Source organism: Gouania willdenowi, chromosome 16 (genome assembly GCF_900634775.1).
Source record: "Gouania willdenowi chromosome 16, fGouWil2.1, whole genome shotgun sequence".
Classification (NCBI taxonomy): domain Eukaryota; kingdom Metazoa; phylum Chordata; class Actinopteri; order Blenniiformes; family Gobiesocidae; genus Gouania; species Gouania willdenowi.
The window spans coordinates 6699623-6714699 of NC_041059.1; the positions used below are offsets into that span (position 1 = coordinate 6699623).

Here is a 15077-nt window from a genome sequence, read left to right on the forward strand (position 1 = left end):
TGGTTTTTGACTGTTTCCTGCACCATGCGGTGTATCCTAATTTATGCAAATTAGAAGTCAACAGAATGACGAGAGAAGCTGAAAGTTACTCGAGGGGGAGTCATTGTTATCCTGAAATTATGTTTTTAAGCTTTTTAGGAAACAATATCGTCAAATCTTTACCAGTGGTAAACAATACAACAAAGGGATTGGAAAAGAAGGCAAAAGAGACTAAAAAAAAATATTTTAAAAGACTGGAGCCTTTTTATTTGATTTATGTGTTTCTACCTGTGCCTTATGTGTTTAATTCCCTCCTTTTATTCAAAGTACAAACAACAATAATAGGTTAAATGGACCTTTTAACTAGGGCTGCACAATTATGGCCAAAATTATAATCACGATTATTTTTGATCATTATTGTAATCACAATTATTTATCATATTTGGTAAAAACACTACTTTTAAACAATATGTACAATTTGCAGTGCAAAATAAAGCTTTCAATAAGAATTATGATTAAAAAAAAAAATCATAAAAATTAACCCAAGAATGTAAAATGTACTAAAGGCTAACTGAATGAATACACTATTACAGAGTACAGAGCCCGTATAATCAATGTAAATATTGCCGATGATCAGGTTTATTTAATCATGGCAACCAAAATTGTGATCACAAATAAAATTTGATAAATTGTGCAGCCCTACTTTTAATCCTTTTATTATCCTCAACTATGCCCAGCACATTTTACCCTTGGGGGGGTCAATCTGACCCCAGGGATATTTGCTTTACAGAAAATTATTTTCCGAAAATTGTTGACCAAGTTTTTGTGTCAGGCACTGAGTTTATTTGGTGAATAGTGCATAAATAACCCCTTGTTAATAAAACCATTTGCAAATGCATTCAACTTAAAGCTGCAGTATGTAGAATCCTCGCTCTGCTCCGTTTTGAAACTGAAACTTTCGTCTCGCTTACCGGTATCTTTTGTGAACGTTCTTAACTTCTTTTCTCAACAGAGACATAGTAGAAAAATGTATGGACTTTATCTTTTATCTTATTTTTCTGGTGTTTAAGAGACTTTAGCATGAACTCACGTATCGCTCTGTAGTTGCGTGAATACATCTGACTTCAGTCGAGCAGCCAGTAGTAATGACCAAAACAGCTCATTGATCACGTGTTTGTAGATTTATCTCTAATTGGCTGATATCCAGCGTCACAGAAGGAGAAGAGATTCACTGTCCACTCAGAACACTTCGGATTACAGTATTCTCAAAGATGATTATGGATTTTTGACCAAATAATGCCAACAAAATAAATAAAAAATATATATATATATATGTACTGCAGCTTCAAGTGTTCATACTAAACAATGTTTAAATTCAAGTTTCTCAATTACTTTGAACGACAGAAGCTTATATGAAACCCGTGGCTATATTTGGAGGCTCTTACCATGAGATGTTCATCCATCCAAACATGTCAAGTCTTTACATCAAAGTTCAGTCCCAATTGACTGGAAATAACTCTGTCCACTGTCGCTGCTAGGCTAGCGCTGCCATTGTCCCCAGTTCACCCACAGTAACTGGTTAGTGTCATTACAAGAATCAGGTGTGCACACTCACAAGTTGGAGGAGCTTCCACCTGGTCCCTCCTCCTGAGGCAGAACAATCTCATCTTTCACCTTCATGTAAAGCAGGGATGAAACTTTTCAGATTCTAAAGTTGTATTTCTTTAATCAGTTGTTTGTATTAATTACAAAATTAAAATATTTCAACAAACACAAAGAAAACAGACAGTTTGTACATTGGTTTTACAATAAATATGGTCCAGATAATAATGTCTATAAACATATGTTGATGAGTATTTGTATGAAAAAAAAACAAACTCTTAAAGGCACAAGTTATTCTTTCCTATTCTTAATACATTAGAGTGTCAAACTTGAGGCCCGGGGGCCAAATCCAGACCTTTAAATCTCCCAATTCGGCCTGCAGGAGAAAGTAAAGATGAGTCATTGTTTAAATCACTAATTAATTCTGTAGTAAATATCCAAATACACAGACTTAAGGAGATTGCACAATTATTTTAACAAGGTTCAGTTTTCACATGCCTTTATCACATGATCATGATGGAAGTCATTTTTAATCCCAAATTGTTGTAATTTCTGTACATTTTTCAAAAACTCCTACAATTTCCCCAAAATAAATAAAAAATGGTCACAAAATCAAGGAAATTTAAGTAAAGATCCTGCAGGGACTGAAATCTGTCACTTATGGCTTGAATATTGTCGGTGCCTTACATACTTTAAATACTATTATACATAATAAAATCTATAGGAGAGATGGGCAACTTCTATCAGAGTGGGGGCCACATTATCAAGATTTACGTTAACATTTAGAATAATGACTAATCTTTCTTGGTGTTTTTAGACATTTTCTGTGTTTTTGAATTCATTTAATCTATTTTCTTGTCAATATTGTTGCCTTTTTGTGTTTTTCGAGTCATTATGTGTGTTTTTGTTATATTTTTGAGTAATTTTCTGTCATTTTGCGCAATGTCATCTGCATGTTGGGTGTTTGATGTTTGATGTCATTTTGTATATGCTGTTTTTTTTGTAGAAATTTTGTGTTTCAGTGGTTGTTTAGTGTCTTTGTTCTCATTGTGTGTACTTTTGTTGACATTTTGTGCATTTTGCTGTTGTTTTCTGTGTTATGTTGTGCTTAATATAACTTCCTGAATTATAATTTTGTTTTGGGGGCCACCAGTTGCCTATGTCTGGCCTATAATCTGCGGCTCACTTGAGATCAAACTTATTTGGCCCCTGAACTAAAATGAGTTAGACCCCCGTGCTTTACAGGAAGCTTTCCAATGTGCATCAGGCTCCATCTGCTTCGTCTGAATTCAGGAAATGGTTTTTCCAAGGAGGAAGTCTGCATATTCTTTCCTTCTCAGCACTCGGTGCATTTTAAAAGTGTTTGGTGAAGTGTTGGAAAAGTCCATCATCTTCTTCCGAAGCTCCTGGAAAGAACCGTCTGCCACCAGCTGCACCCTCATTGGTCCGATGCTGCCTTTGATACGGAACGATCTGTAGACGGCCGAGTCCTGCTGGAGGCAAACGTCCAACTGAGAGTAAAACAGATAAATCTGAGTTAGTGGTGACCAGAGGCAACACTTCCCTCTGAGGCGTTCCCTCACCTTATAGCGTTGATCCTCACTCAGCCTCCTCACACCTTTGATCTCTACAAACACCTGATAATGAGGGTCGGAGCCGCCAATAGAATCACCTGTCAGACAACAAATACCATTCATCAGGATCAAAGGACGACTCCCGGATGGGACTGAGGCGGCGAGGAGCTTAATTTACCCATGATGCCGCTCTCAGCGCAGCAGTAGTCGATGAGCTGAGCTCCAGGCCACTGAGACACTGCTTTTTTTAGAGCATCAAGGAACATCGCCTCAGATACTTTCTCCCCACGCACATTCAGCATCTGACCTCGTCTGAAAGAAGCAGCAAAGCAATAAACTCAATTTACAGTCAGTGCTTTTAAAAGGATCCTCCGCTGTTTTTAAAAATGTGGCATAAAACCTTTGAAATGTCCTTATTAGAAGATCTATGCATAACAAAAAAATATTTTGCACCATATTAATTTTATTAACTTTACAGTTTTAGAGCCAGTGTTGCACCATCTTGAAATCGCGTGATTGATGACATCACAGTGCCCGTAAACATCCTATTGTTTCCTATTGGAGTGAAACATTCAGCCTGCGTTTCAGATAAATGAGCAGCTTTTTCAGCCAAAATGACAACTTGTGCTGCTTTTTGTTGCTGTAAATAATCAGGAAAAGTTAAAGATGAAGACATCTTTAATCACGTGATTTCAAAATGAAGGATCACAGGCTCTAACAGTAAAGTAGTCCCATTTTTATAAGTTGCTAAAACAAATATAATGTAAAACAAAGAGTTTTGTTCGTACATTTCAAAGGTTTTAGGCCACATATGTAAACAAAGTGGAGGATAGGGATGTCCCGATACAACTTTTTCACTTCCAATACGATACCGATATTCATTCGATACCATATCAGCACGAATCATATATACTTGTATTTCTTATTTTGTAGTGTGGAATGTTAGAAAAGGCTTGATCAAGTGATGTCACTCAAACAATAGTCAACCAACAGTAGGGATGAGAAAAACTGACCCATTTATTATGAATAATTACATACATTTTAACCTTCAAAAATAATATCTACAGTATTGTACAATTGAATAAATATAATATATATATCGGAGATTTTAGATGCAGTCCGATAAAATCCGATATTCGTTTCCTGGCTGATATCGGACCGATATCAGATATCAATATCGGATTGGGACACCCCTAGTGGATGATCCCTTTAAAAATGCTGAATACAATTTTTTTTTATCATATAAAGACAATGTATGCCTTATAGATCAATAAATCAGAGATAGTTTACTCAAAAATATTTTTTTTTTGGATCTTGACTGTAAACAATACGTTTGTTGACCTTGTCGGAAAAGCTTCATGCGTTGCATTATGGGATGCGGAGTCCCGTAAGCAGTGATTTTACTACATTCTTACTGTGATTTCTTCTGTTTGCCCCAAAGTGACTTCTTAACACATTCCTACTGTTTTCATGGATTTGCTAAATGTTGATTTTGGAGATGTTTCTTTTCGGCTTTAAACAAAAACAAAAAAAACACACAGTAGATAAGGTGACATCACGGCGAATACCGGGAACAAACTAGAACAAAAATGGTGCCAATCACTGTCCTCCTTTTCTGTTAAAGAAACACAGTAAGAATGAAGTAAAAACACTTCTATGAATCTATTTACAGAACTCCACGTCCCATAATACAACATGAAAAAGAAGGTGTTTAAAACAAACAAATAGTCTCCAGCCACTTTAAGTAATCCATTGACCATGCACTTCCAAAAAAAGTATATCAAATATAGGAAGTTTAAATCAAATGTGCTAAACATTGTGAGGTGGTGCACTGGTTTCTAGGGTACCTGTACTGAAACTCCACAATGGGACACTGGTTGTGGAATCCAACAACTTTGACGACATCTCCAATTCTATATCTGCAACACAGCAAACGTTTGTTAGTCAACAGTAATGTTAGAATATCACACATGGCAAAGAATCCCCGACCAAATCTAAACATCAATCCACTTAGGGGTCAATCCATGTCATTTCACAAATGTCCCACGCACTTCGGTCTTCAAAAAATCTGATATTTTTACCATTATATTTTACATGTTCCAGCCCCAAACCCAAACAAAATTCTATTTAAGGTGCTGGCATATCCACCAGATAGGATGTATAGCAGGTATTTTTCTATACTCTGAGAGAGTAGGTGGAGCTGTATTATTATAGCAAATTCCAGTTTCCTATGTGTTGTAGTTCCTGAGATATTGAAAGCTGAAAATGGAAAAAAAATCAGGACATACACATACCCCTCTCTCTAAATTGGCCATATGTGTATAAATATTAATCCGATCAAACTAAAAATTTACAGCAGACATGGGCAACATTGCAGGAAAATACAGTGAAAGACAAGAAAAACACTAAATAAGTACAAAATGACAGAAAATGACCACAAAAGTAAACAAAAAAAAGAAAAAGAAAAATGACTTCGCAAATACACAGTACTAACAAACAAGCAAAACGGCAACAGAAATACAGAAAAATTACTCCAAAAAACACAAAATGACCATATAAATATACAATGACTCCAAAAAACATACATTTTATAGGAAAAATACACAAAAGAACAACAGAAATGCACAAAATGCAATCATAACAAGCAATAAAATAACAAACATTGTCAGAATGACAGAAAAACACAAAATTACTATAAAAACTTTGTTCTTTCCTGTGTTAACGCTCAGATTGGTCTTTATTCTAAATGCTGACATGAATGTTGATAATGTGGCCTTTCGATTAAATAAACATTTTTGTGGCCCCGCTGTGATAGAAGTTGCCCACCTCTGATGTACAGTGTGCCAATAGAATTATTAAGAAACAACTGTTAGAAAATTCCCATTTTTTTGAGACAGAAGTGCGTTCTGAAAATGTGCTGAAATAATTCTTAGCCATTATTAAAACAAATAAATGTGATCGATCGTTGTTAAACAGCCTGTTTTTGTGTGTAAATCCTGACCTAAAAAGGCCTGAGGCGTTGGTGATGATGAGCTCGTAGTTTTCTCCCTCCTTCACCTCTTCCATCAGCAGAGTGGGAGGAGTCTCCTCCTCCAGACTCTTCTCTGGTAGGAACTCACAGAACATGGAGCGAGGGCACAGCAGGTAGCGTCTGTCCTGGTCCTGGGGCCACAAGTTCACCCCTATCAGCCCTGCAGGGGCCCACAAACACCACACAAAGCTAAAGTTAAACGTGTGATGGCTCCTCCCACATCGGGGCCCAAACCCGTTGGTACCTTCAGTCGCTGCATAGAACGGAGAATAAAAATCCACTCCCTGGCAGTAGCTCTCCCTCAGCATTTCACCGTAGATCTGATTAGAACCAGAATCCACCGTCAGCACCAGGTGGAGGTGGGGCCACACACGTTGAGCGATATTTCTGAAGCCGTCCTGGAAAAGGAGGCGGAGCTCTGCGGCCCTGATTGGATCTGGTTTCATCAGAGCTTCCAGCTGGGCTTTGACTTTAGGCTCCAGTGATAAAGCACTGCTGAGTTTTCCATGTTCTATGTCCTCCACTAGTTCCTGCCAGCGCTCCTAAACACAGAGCACACAGCTGGGAATTATTTTATCAGGAGGAAACTTTATTATTTCTAAATATATATAAATATATCGTATGTCCATATTTCTTTGTATAGAAAAGTATGAGCACAATTAATACCATAAACTTTAATGGAAAAGAAAAAAATATATAAGAAAAAAAGATGAAAAAATAGAGTAAACAGAAATGGATTAAAAATAAGGGGGGAAAGGGAGAGAAAATGAGGGGGAATATAAGAAATAGATACGAAAAAGAGGGGAAAAAGAAATAGAGAAATAGATTTTTTTTAAAAGGTGAAAACGAGACAAAAGTAAGAATAGCTCCAAAAACGGGAACCGGGGGACGCCCCCGCCGCACCCCCAGGAACTCCCGCCCCACCATTCACCCACCCTGGCTGGCACCCAGGGCTCAACCGGCCACCCCGCCCGCCTCTCTCCCGCCCCCCGGCCCCCTGCGCCCCTTGGTGGGCCGCGGCCCCCGTCCGCCCTCGCTTTCCCCCCACCGGGCCCGTGGGCGCCCCATCTGGGGCCGCGCGCACCCGCAGCAGCGGGCCGCCCCCCAACCCCCCTGGGCTCCCCGCCCCCCTCGCTGCGGCGCCACCTGGGGCCTGCCGCCCTTGCGCCCCCCGGCGGCCCAGCGCCCCCGTCCCCCTCCCCCCCTCCCTGTTACGGGGCTCCCACGTGGCCCGAGCCGCCCCCCCCCTCCCTGCGCCCCAAGGGGGGTACGGGCAAACGAGGGAAGAAGGAAAGAAATGGATTAAAAAAATGGAGAAAAAAACCCATAAACCCATTGATTATTGATTGATTGTTGTCCCACTGATCACAGAACACATCCTAAACCTGTAGCTATAGATGTAGATTAAGCAGAAACACTAGCATCCACCTGTAAAGCACTGAAAGCGTAAAAAACCGTGGAAGCGAAGTTGGACTCCAGTATTCCTACATAAGGATCTTTGAGAGCAAACAAAAGGTGGAGGTAGAGAGCGTCTCTCTCATTCAGAACCTGTGAGGAAAGAAGAAGAAGATTCACGTTCATATTAAAAACAAACAACAGGATCAGCACATAGAGACTCTCTGACCTCAAAAGCAGGAGCTGGAGTCGTGTAGAGGTTCAACATGTGGCGAGAAGACGCTGGAGTGGAAGAATTGGGTCCGATGGGGATCCCAGCCTCAGACTGACGAAAAGTGGGCGTGTAGAAGAACTTAGTGGTACGTTGCAGGTTCTCAGTGTCTGGGAACGCCTTCCTCATGGCGTCTAAACACACAGATACGCCCTGTGGAAACACACGGACCATAACGACAACGTGCAGACACAAAAAAACAGCTGATGTAGAGCTGGGCAATATATCAAGATTCAAGATATATTAAGTTTTCTTTTTTGGCGATATAGAAAATGACAATGCTGAGTATTTCTGTTTTAGCTTACTTTGTATTAAAATACTGGTTTTATGAGTCGTTTCTTTGTCTACTTCTCAGAACATGCAAAACTCAGTTAGATGAAACACTGAGTGCGTTCTAACCCAAACCTTCCCCCAAACAAGCCACACTACAGAACTCACTCACATGTGCTGTCCCTTAAACTAGAAAAAGCCAAGAGTGGAACATATTGTGCAGCTGTATGTTAATAATTGTACCAGTGTGTACTTTTTTTAAAATCCTTTTGTGTATATTGTTGTCCTATGTATTTTTGTTGTTCCTTTGTGTTTTTTTTCGGTAATTTTGGATGTCGTTCTGAGTCATTTTGTGTATTTTTTGGTACGTTTGTTGTTCTTGAGTTTTTGTTGTCCAATTGTCTACTTTTTACTCTTTTGGTTGTTCTTTTGTGTGTTTTTGTTGTTCTTTCATGTATTTTAGTTGTTCTTTCGTGTATTTTTGTTGTTCTTTTGTGTATTTTTGTTGTTCTTTTGTGTATTTTTGTTGTTCTTTTGTGTATTTTTGTTGTTCTTTTGTGTATTTTTGTTGTTCTTTTATGTATTTTTGTTGTTCTTTTATGTATTTTTGTTGTTCTTTCGTGTATTTTTGTTGTTCTTTCATGTATTTTAGTTGTTCTTTCATGTATTTTTGTTGTTCTCTCGTGTATTTTTGTTGTTCTCTCGTGTATTTTTGTTGTTCTTTCATTTATTTTTGTTGTTCTTTTGTGTATTTTTGTTGTTCTTTTGTGTATTTTTGTTGTTCTTTTGTGTATTTTTGTTGTTCTTTTATGTATTTTGTTGTCCCATTGTTTATTTTTCCTCTTTTTGTGTATTGTGTTGTCCTATTAAGTATTAGTGTTGTTCTTTTGTGTATTTCTCGATTAATTTGTGTTTTTGTAGTAAGGTTGTGTATTTTGGAGGGTTTTTACCTGCAGGAAGAATTCAGAGTTGGTGTCCCTGGTGCTGAGCAACATGGAGCTGGAACCAGACGTCCCAGACGTCATGGCTAGGATCAGAGGCTTCTCTGCAATGATCAGCTTCTCCTCTCCAGCCGCTATGCGTCCAATGAGCTCACGGTAGTGCTCGTATGTGGTGAGTGGGTGACGCGCTCGGAACACATCACTGTCTGAACACACGTCAGACGCGTTTAGCAATTAAAGACAAAACCAAGTTCATGTCAACTTTAAAAGTCACTTTTCTCTGCAGGTGTTTCCCCCATGGTCCAAAAATCCTGTTTTTGTGAATGGATGTTTTTAAATGGAATAGAGGGAGTTTGTGTACAAGTTGACTATTTACCGTAGTTACAGTAACTCATTAACAGTGTTCATTTTGTTGACTAAAAATCTTCGCCATAGGTTTTGTCGACGACGGTACCTGTTACTGTTCTCTCACATCTGTTCATTTTAGGTTTCATTCAGCTAGAATAGTATATTGGTGTTAAGTACATTTTTAGCTAATGCTATGAAGTAGATTATGTTATTTATGTTGACTTTTAGAGTTTGCTAGTTTTCTAAACAAACTTTCTCATAAACATTTATTTGTCCATATTATGAATAAACCATATGGATTTCTTTAGTGTAATGTGGTGGTTAGCGACGCTGACTTACTAATAAATACAGGCAAACCAGTGTTCATTTTATCAATTAAACATTTTCATCAGTTTTATTTATTTATTTTTTTAAGTGTATTTTTTGCACGATTGATTATCAATATGCTACATATACGCTAAGTATCTTTAATTTTTTTTCAAAATCTTTTCAGCTTTTTCACTAAAATGTGCAGGTAGGTCTTCACATAAATGTTGTCACTGTTTGTTGAAGGAACCAATATCTTGTTTACTGGACTATTGCACTATAATGGTGTCACTGGTAAGAAAAACCCTATTTTTTGTTTACAGAAAGCACTATTGGAGATACTTATTCGTTTACATTGGTATGTTGACACTTATTTACAGAAATGTTGCACTAAAATAGTGTTTTTTTTTTCTTGTTATGTCATAGATTATTGTAGATTGATTTCTGACCAGTATATCGATAATCGCAGTATCGTCATATCGTGAGATAATTGTTATCGTGAACTTTGTATCGCATATCGTATCGCGAGGTACCCAGCGGTTCCCACCCCTAATGATTCATTTTTAAAAAAGAGCTAAAAAACCAGAACTCTATCAAAATATATGTATATTCTTGTCGACTAATGATACCATGAGTTCCAATCAGAACTCGTGAACATGTAGGCATTGATCACATCAAATCTGTATTTACAAACATTAATACCATCCAATATTAGGTTGATAAACACTAATTCAATCTTTGGAAAAAAAAATAGTTACCGGTATCCTGTTATACTGTATATTTTAGTCGACCAAATCTGATCCAGATATAGTCGCCTAAAGACTTAATGTCATTTACCGTAGTTGACTAAAGCTAGACTATAATTAAAAATAGGGCTGATGACTAAATTCTGACTAAAACTTTATTGTATTTTAGTCAAAAGACTAGGACTAAAAATAAATCCAAATTTTGCTGTCAATAAAGCAGTTCTTTTGATATTTCGGGGTTTTTGGAAGTAGTAGAGGGGGTCGTCCAATAACCGAAGGGTTGTGGGTTTGAATCCCGCTTTATCAAAGTCATTGTGTCCTTGGGCAAGGCACTTTACACAGATTCCCTCGTACGACTGGGTATGAATTGTGCATGAATGTTGGTGGAGGTCAGAGGGGCCGTAGGCGTGAAATGGCAGCCACGCTTCTGTCAGTATGTCCCGGGCAGCTGTGGCTACAATGTAACTTACCACCACTGGTATGACTGATGTGATTGACTGGTGTATATTTTTTATTACTTTATTTGACTGGGACAGTGTGAATTAATGTACAGCCAAAATTGTAAATACACCAAATTTAGCTAAACGCTAATTTCCATCTGTACAGAAACCATATGAATAATGGTTTCTAGGGATGTCCCGACACAACTTTTTCACTTCCGATACAATAACAATATTGCAGCCTTGCGTATCTGCTGAAACCAATATTGATCCGATACAATCCAGCACAAATCCTACATACTTTTATTACTTATTTTGTAGTGTGGAATGTTAGAAAAGGTTTGATCAAGTGATGTCACTCAAACAGAAAACAATAGTCAATAAACAGTGGGGATGAGAATAACTGACCCATTTATTATTAACTAATTGGTTACATACATTTTAACCTTCAACATAATATCTATAATATTTTACAATGGAATAAAAATGTTGTTGGAGTGTGAACCACAGTCCTAAAAGTGCTGGAGTAGAAAATTTTATTGGAGAGCTTATATCGGTGAGTTTAGATGCAGTCCGATAAAATCCGATCTAATATCGGACCAATATCTAATATCAATATTGGATCGGGACACCCGTAATGGTTTCTGTATGCGCTTTGAATCTCCTCAAAAAAAGCACAACATAAATCCATGCCATTATTATTAATAATAAATAATAATAATTATTATTATTATTATTTTTATTTTTTTTGTACATCACTATTCCTTTTTTTAAGGGCAATATTGGAATGATTTTCCAAGTTTTCTGCATTAGTACATGATGAACATTATGAATGAAAGACATGTCAAAGGTGCCACACGTGTGTAAAAATAGTAAAATGCACTAGGTTACATCACAGTGTGTGTTACAGAACCATCGGTATAACAGACAAACCGACAGACAGACAGACACGTCCTTACCTGTGATGGAGCTGAAGTCGTACTCTTTTCCGTACCACGTGTTGCTGTTCTTTTTCAGGCGTTTAATCAAAGTTTCCTCCTGGATCTGTTTCACCTTCATCGTGTCAGACTCCAGTTTACTCCTCTGTCTTCTACCCAGCCAGCCCACCGCCTTCACGGCCACAAACTGACCGAGCAGGCTGCCGAACGGCCGGTTCTCACCTTTAATCTTCCTGGAGCTCACGGTCCTCCAGAGAAGAGCCGCACCCCCGGCCACGGAGCAGAGGCCGAGGGCAGCGGGTAGAGAGGGCAGCATGACTGTGGACAGACACCGGTGTTACACAAGATAGTAGTAGTAATAGCTGCTGGAGCCACAGGGGGGCGCTGTGTACCTTTTTGAATTATTGTTTTATATTGTCTTGCACTGGTTTTTTTTATTTTTTATTATTTATTTACTATTCTGTTTTTATTGTTCATTGTCCTTGGATGGACTAAGAGGCGCTTTTAAAAAAAAATTGATTATTATAATTATTAATAATAACATATATAATCACAAATAAATAAATGCAGACATATTAGAAAACAATGAATTAAATACTTGAATAAATAATTGCATAAATAAACACATAAGAGTAAATATATAATTACATCGTTATTTTTATATTTTTTACCTTATTTTTATATTTATTTCCTTAATTATGCATGTTTTTTAAAAAAAAATATGTATTGATATATTATGTATTTATACAAATATACATAATTGCATTTCCACATGTATTTATTTGAAACTATTTGTCTTTTTTTTTCTCCCCCATATACTTCCGCCTGTACGTATTTAACAACATGCAATACATAAATTGCAAAAAGCTTCCTAAAAAGATAATGACTGAAAAGAAAAACTTATAGTGTCGTTTGCTGGTGTTAAAGTTAAACTGGTGTCCCGTTTACCTGATGACTCACTTCCAATTTGCTTATAGAGGGAGAAAAACGTTTTAAATCTGGAAAATATCGTTTAGTTTTTAATCACACGCTTATTTTAGAAACCTTGTTGGTAAAGGAAAGGTCTTTTACATCTGTAGTATCATTTCGAATACAAATATATATATATATATATATTTTAATACAACAGGGACTTTTATTCTGACAGAATGAGTTGTGTACACAAATCTTACCTGAGCGAATCTGCTGTTACTACGGCAACCAGCAATGCATTCGGAAACCAACCACTAATTAAACTGCACACCAGTTGAACCGAAACACTTCCGCTAGTAGACTTACCAGAACCGTGACCACCGAGGGCCAGAACAGCAAATAACACCGCCAAGCAAAGTGTCACAACTGCACAGCGCCAGTATGAATCCATTACAGTTGAAATGTATGAGCTAATAGTTGTGTTTGTGGACAGCTGCGTTGTTAAGCAGAGTTCAAGCAGCTTCCCTGTGACGAAAAACTAAATTCATTTTCACTTCCGGGTTTGTGTTGCTGCTTCTCACTGATTGGTTGTATGTCTCCTACGCGTTTCCACAGCAATTTGGTGACACCTAGTGGTGATCCTGAGAAACTGCAGATAATGTGAAAAGATTGAGTGGCACAACAGAAACATGAGAGTAAATTAAGTGTTTAGACATTTGAGATCATCTTTAATGTACAGGAAATGTGCATGCATACATAGATTCATAGATCTGGATTTTATTTGTTTGTGTTGGCCATTTTTTTTAACGATATGACTGCTTTATTTTGAACAAATGCAATAATACAAAAAAAAAACAAAACAAAACAAAAAAACAGTATTACAATAAACAAAATATTTGATGCAGATGGCTTCCCTCCAGAAAAAAAAAACAAGTACATACAGTATATTACTGCATACACAAAATGTTTTGTTCAAAATGGAGTGGGTGAAAGTATAAACTTATTTGTCCCACCCTTTTTCCTACATTACAGTTACAAATCAACTTTCAGCATCCTGTTTTCCACCCACTGCTGCTGTTAATTAATTTTGACATCTTTATATGATTTTGATTAAATACACACAAAAACATATTACACACTTTCAAAATTGTCATACAACATAAATATATTTTCTTTTAAGTTTCTTGATATCTGTACACTCTTTAATTTTCATTGGCAAACTGTTAATTTTCCATGCAAGTCTCTGAGTATGAGGCCCCAGGTATTTTAGTTAGCAGTTACTATTTATTGGAAACGGCCACTTTTTAGTTATCACATGAAGCTTGCCAGATGGGATATATAGCATATATTTTCATATATTCTAAGACAGGGGTTCTTAAATGGTCTCACCCTGGGACCCACATTTTACAACGATCATTAAACCGCGACCCACTTTTTTTTTTTTTTAGAATTCAACCAACCAAATTTATTTTTTCAAAAATAGCTGTTCAAAACACACTTAGAATCTTTTTTTTAAAAAACATAAATTGCTATATGTTCCTGTGCAACATGCATTTCACAGCATGCCTGTCAAAAGAAAAGCTTCTTTCAAAATAAAAGACAAGTCCAACATGAGAAACAAGTATTCATTTTTGACCAACTGTCTGCAACCCACCCAGTACAGGTCCGCAACCCACTTTTGGGTCCCGATCCACCAGTTGAGAATAACTGTTCTAAGAGAGTAGGTGAAGCTGTATTACTATACCAAATTTCAGTTTCCTATGTGTAGTTCCTGAGATATTGGAAGCTGAAAATAGAAAAAAAAATGACGCACGAAAATCGAGCCTCACTAAATTGTCCATATCTCAAAAAGTGATAATCAGATCAAACTAAAAATGTACAGTGTGACTATTGAATAACCACAAAACAAATTTTACAAGTATTTTTAGACCAAAATGCGTGTGCCACTTGTGAAATGACCCTCGGGCCTTTCTTCTTTGTGCCGTACTTGAAATGTTTTTCTATATACGATGCATAAATCTTTTTTCATTGCTTCTCCTCTGTGTCCCAACCTCAAAGCTTTATGCCACGCCCATTATGTGACAGTATTTACATGAATAAAAGTCGATGCAATCAGAAGTCTTTTGATCATAAGCCCAACATAAACTGTTAACATCTTCACAAACATTCATGGCTTCACTTCAAACTCAGGTCATAAATAATGAAGCAGGAACAAATGTGTGTGATAAAGTAAAATCTTTATTCCAGTTTGTGGTCCCAGTTTATTTACTGGTTATTATTATTCAACCTGTCAACACAGTCAGTGGAATGCTGAAAGCCAAAGG

General features: G+C 37.2%; 1 protein-coding gene across 1 annotated transcript; it reads right to left on the reverse strand.

Annotated features, from left to right (window-relative positions):
• Nucleotides 1-1813: 1813 nt before the first annotated feature.
• Nucleotides 1814-13301, reverse strand: ghdc (GH3 domain containing). Its single transcript, XM_028469977.1, has 11 exons — nucleotides 13120-13301; nucleotides 11863-12159; nucleotides 9073-9269; nucleotides 7811-8005; nucleotides 7615-7734; nucleotides 6431-6728; nucleotides 6157-6346; nucleotides 5003-5074; nucleotides 3334-3467; nucleotides 3165-3253; nucleotides 1814-3092 (listed from the first exon to the last, which is right to left on the reverse strand). The coding sequence occupies exons 1-11, from the start codon at nucleotides 13202-13204 to the stop codon at nucleotides 2871-2873; spliced, it is 1899 nt and encodes a 632-aa protein (XP_028325778.1). The 5' UTR covers nucleotides 13205-13301; the 3' UTR covers nucleotides 1814-2870.
• Nucleotides 13302-15077: the final 1776 nt, after the last annotated feature.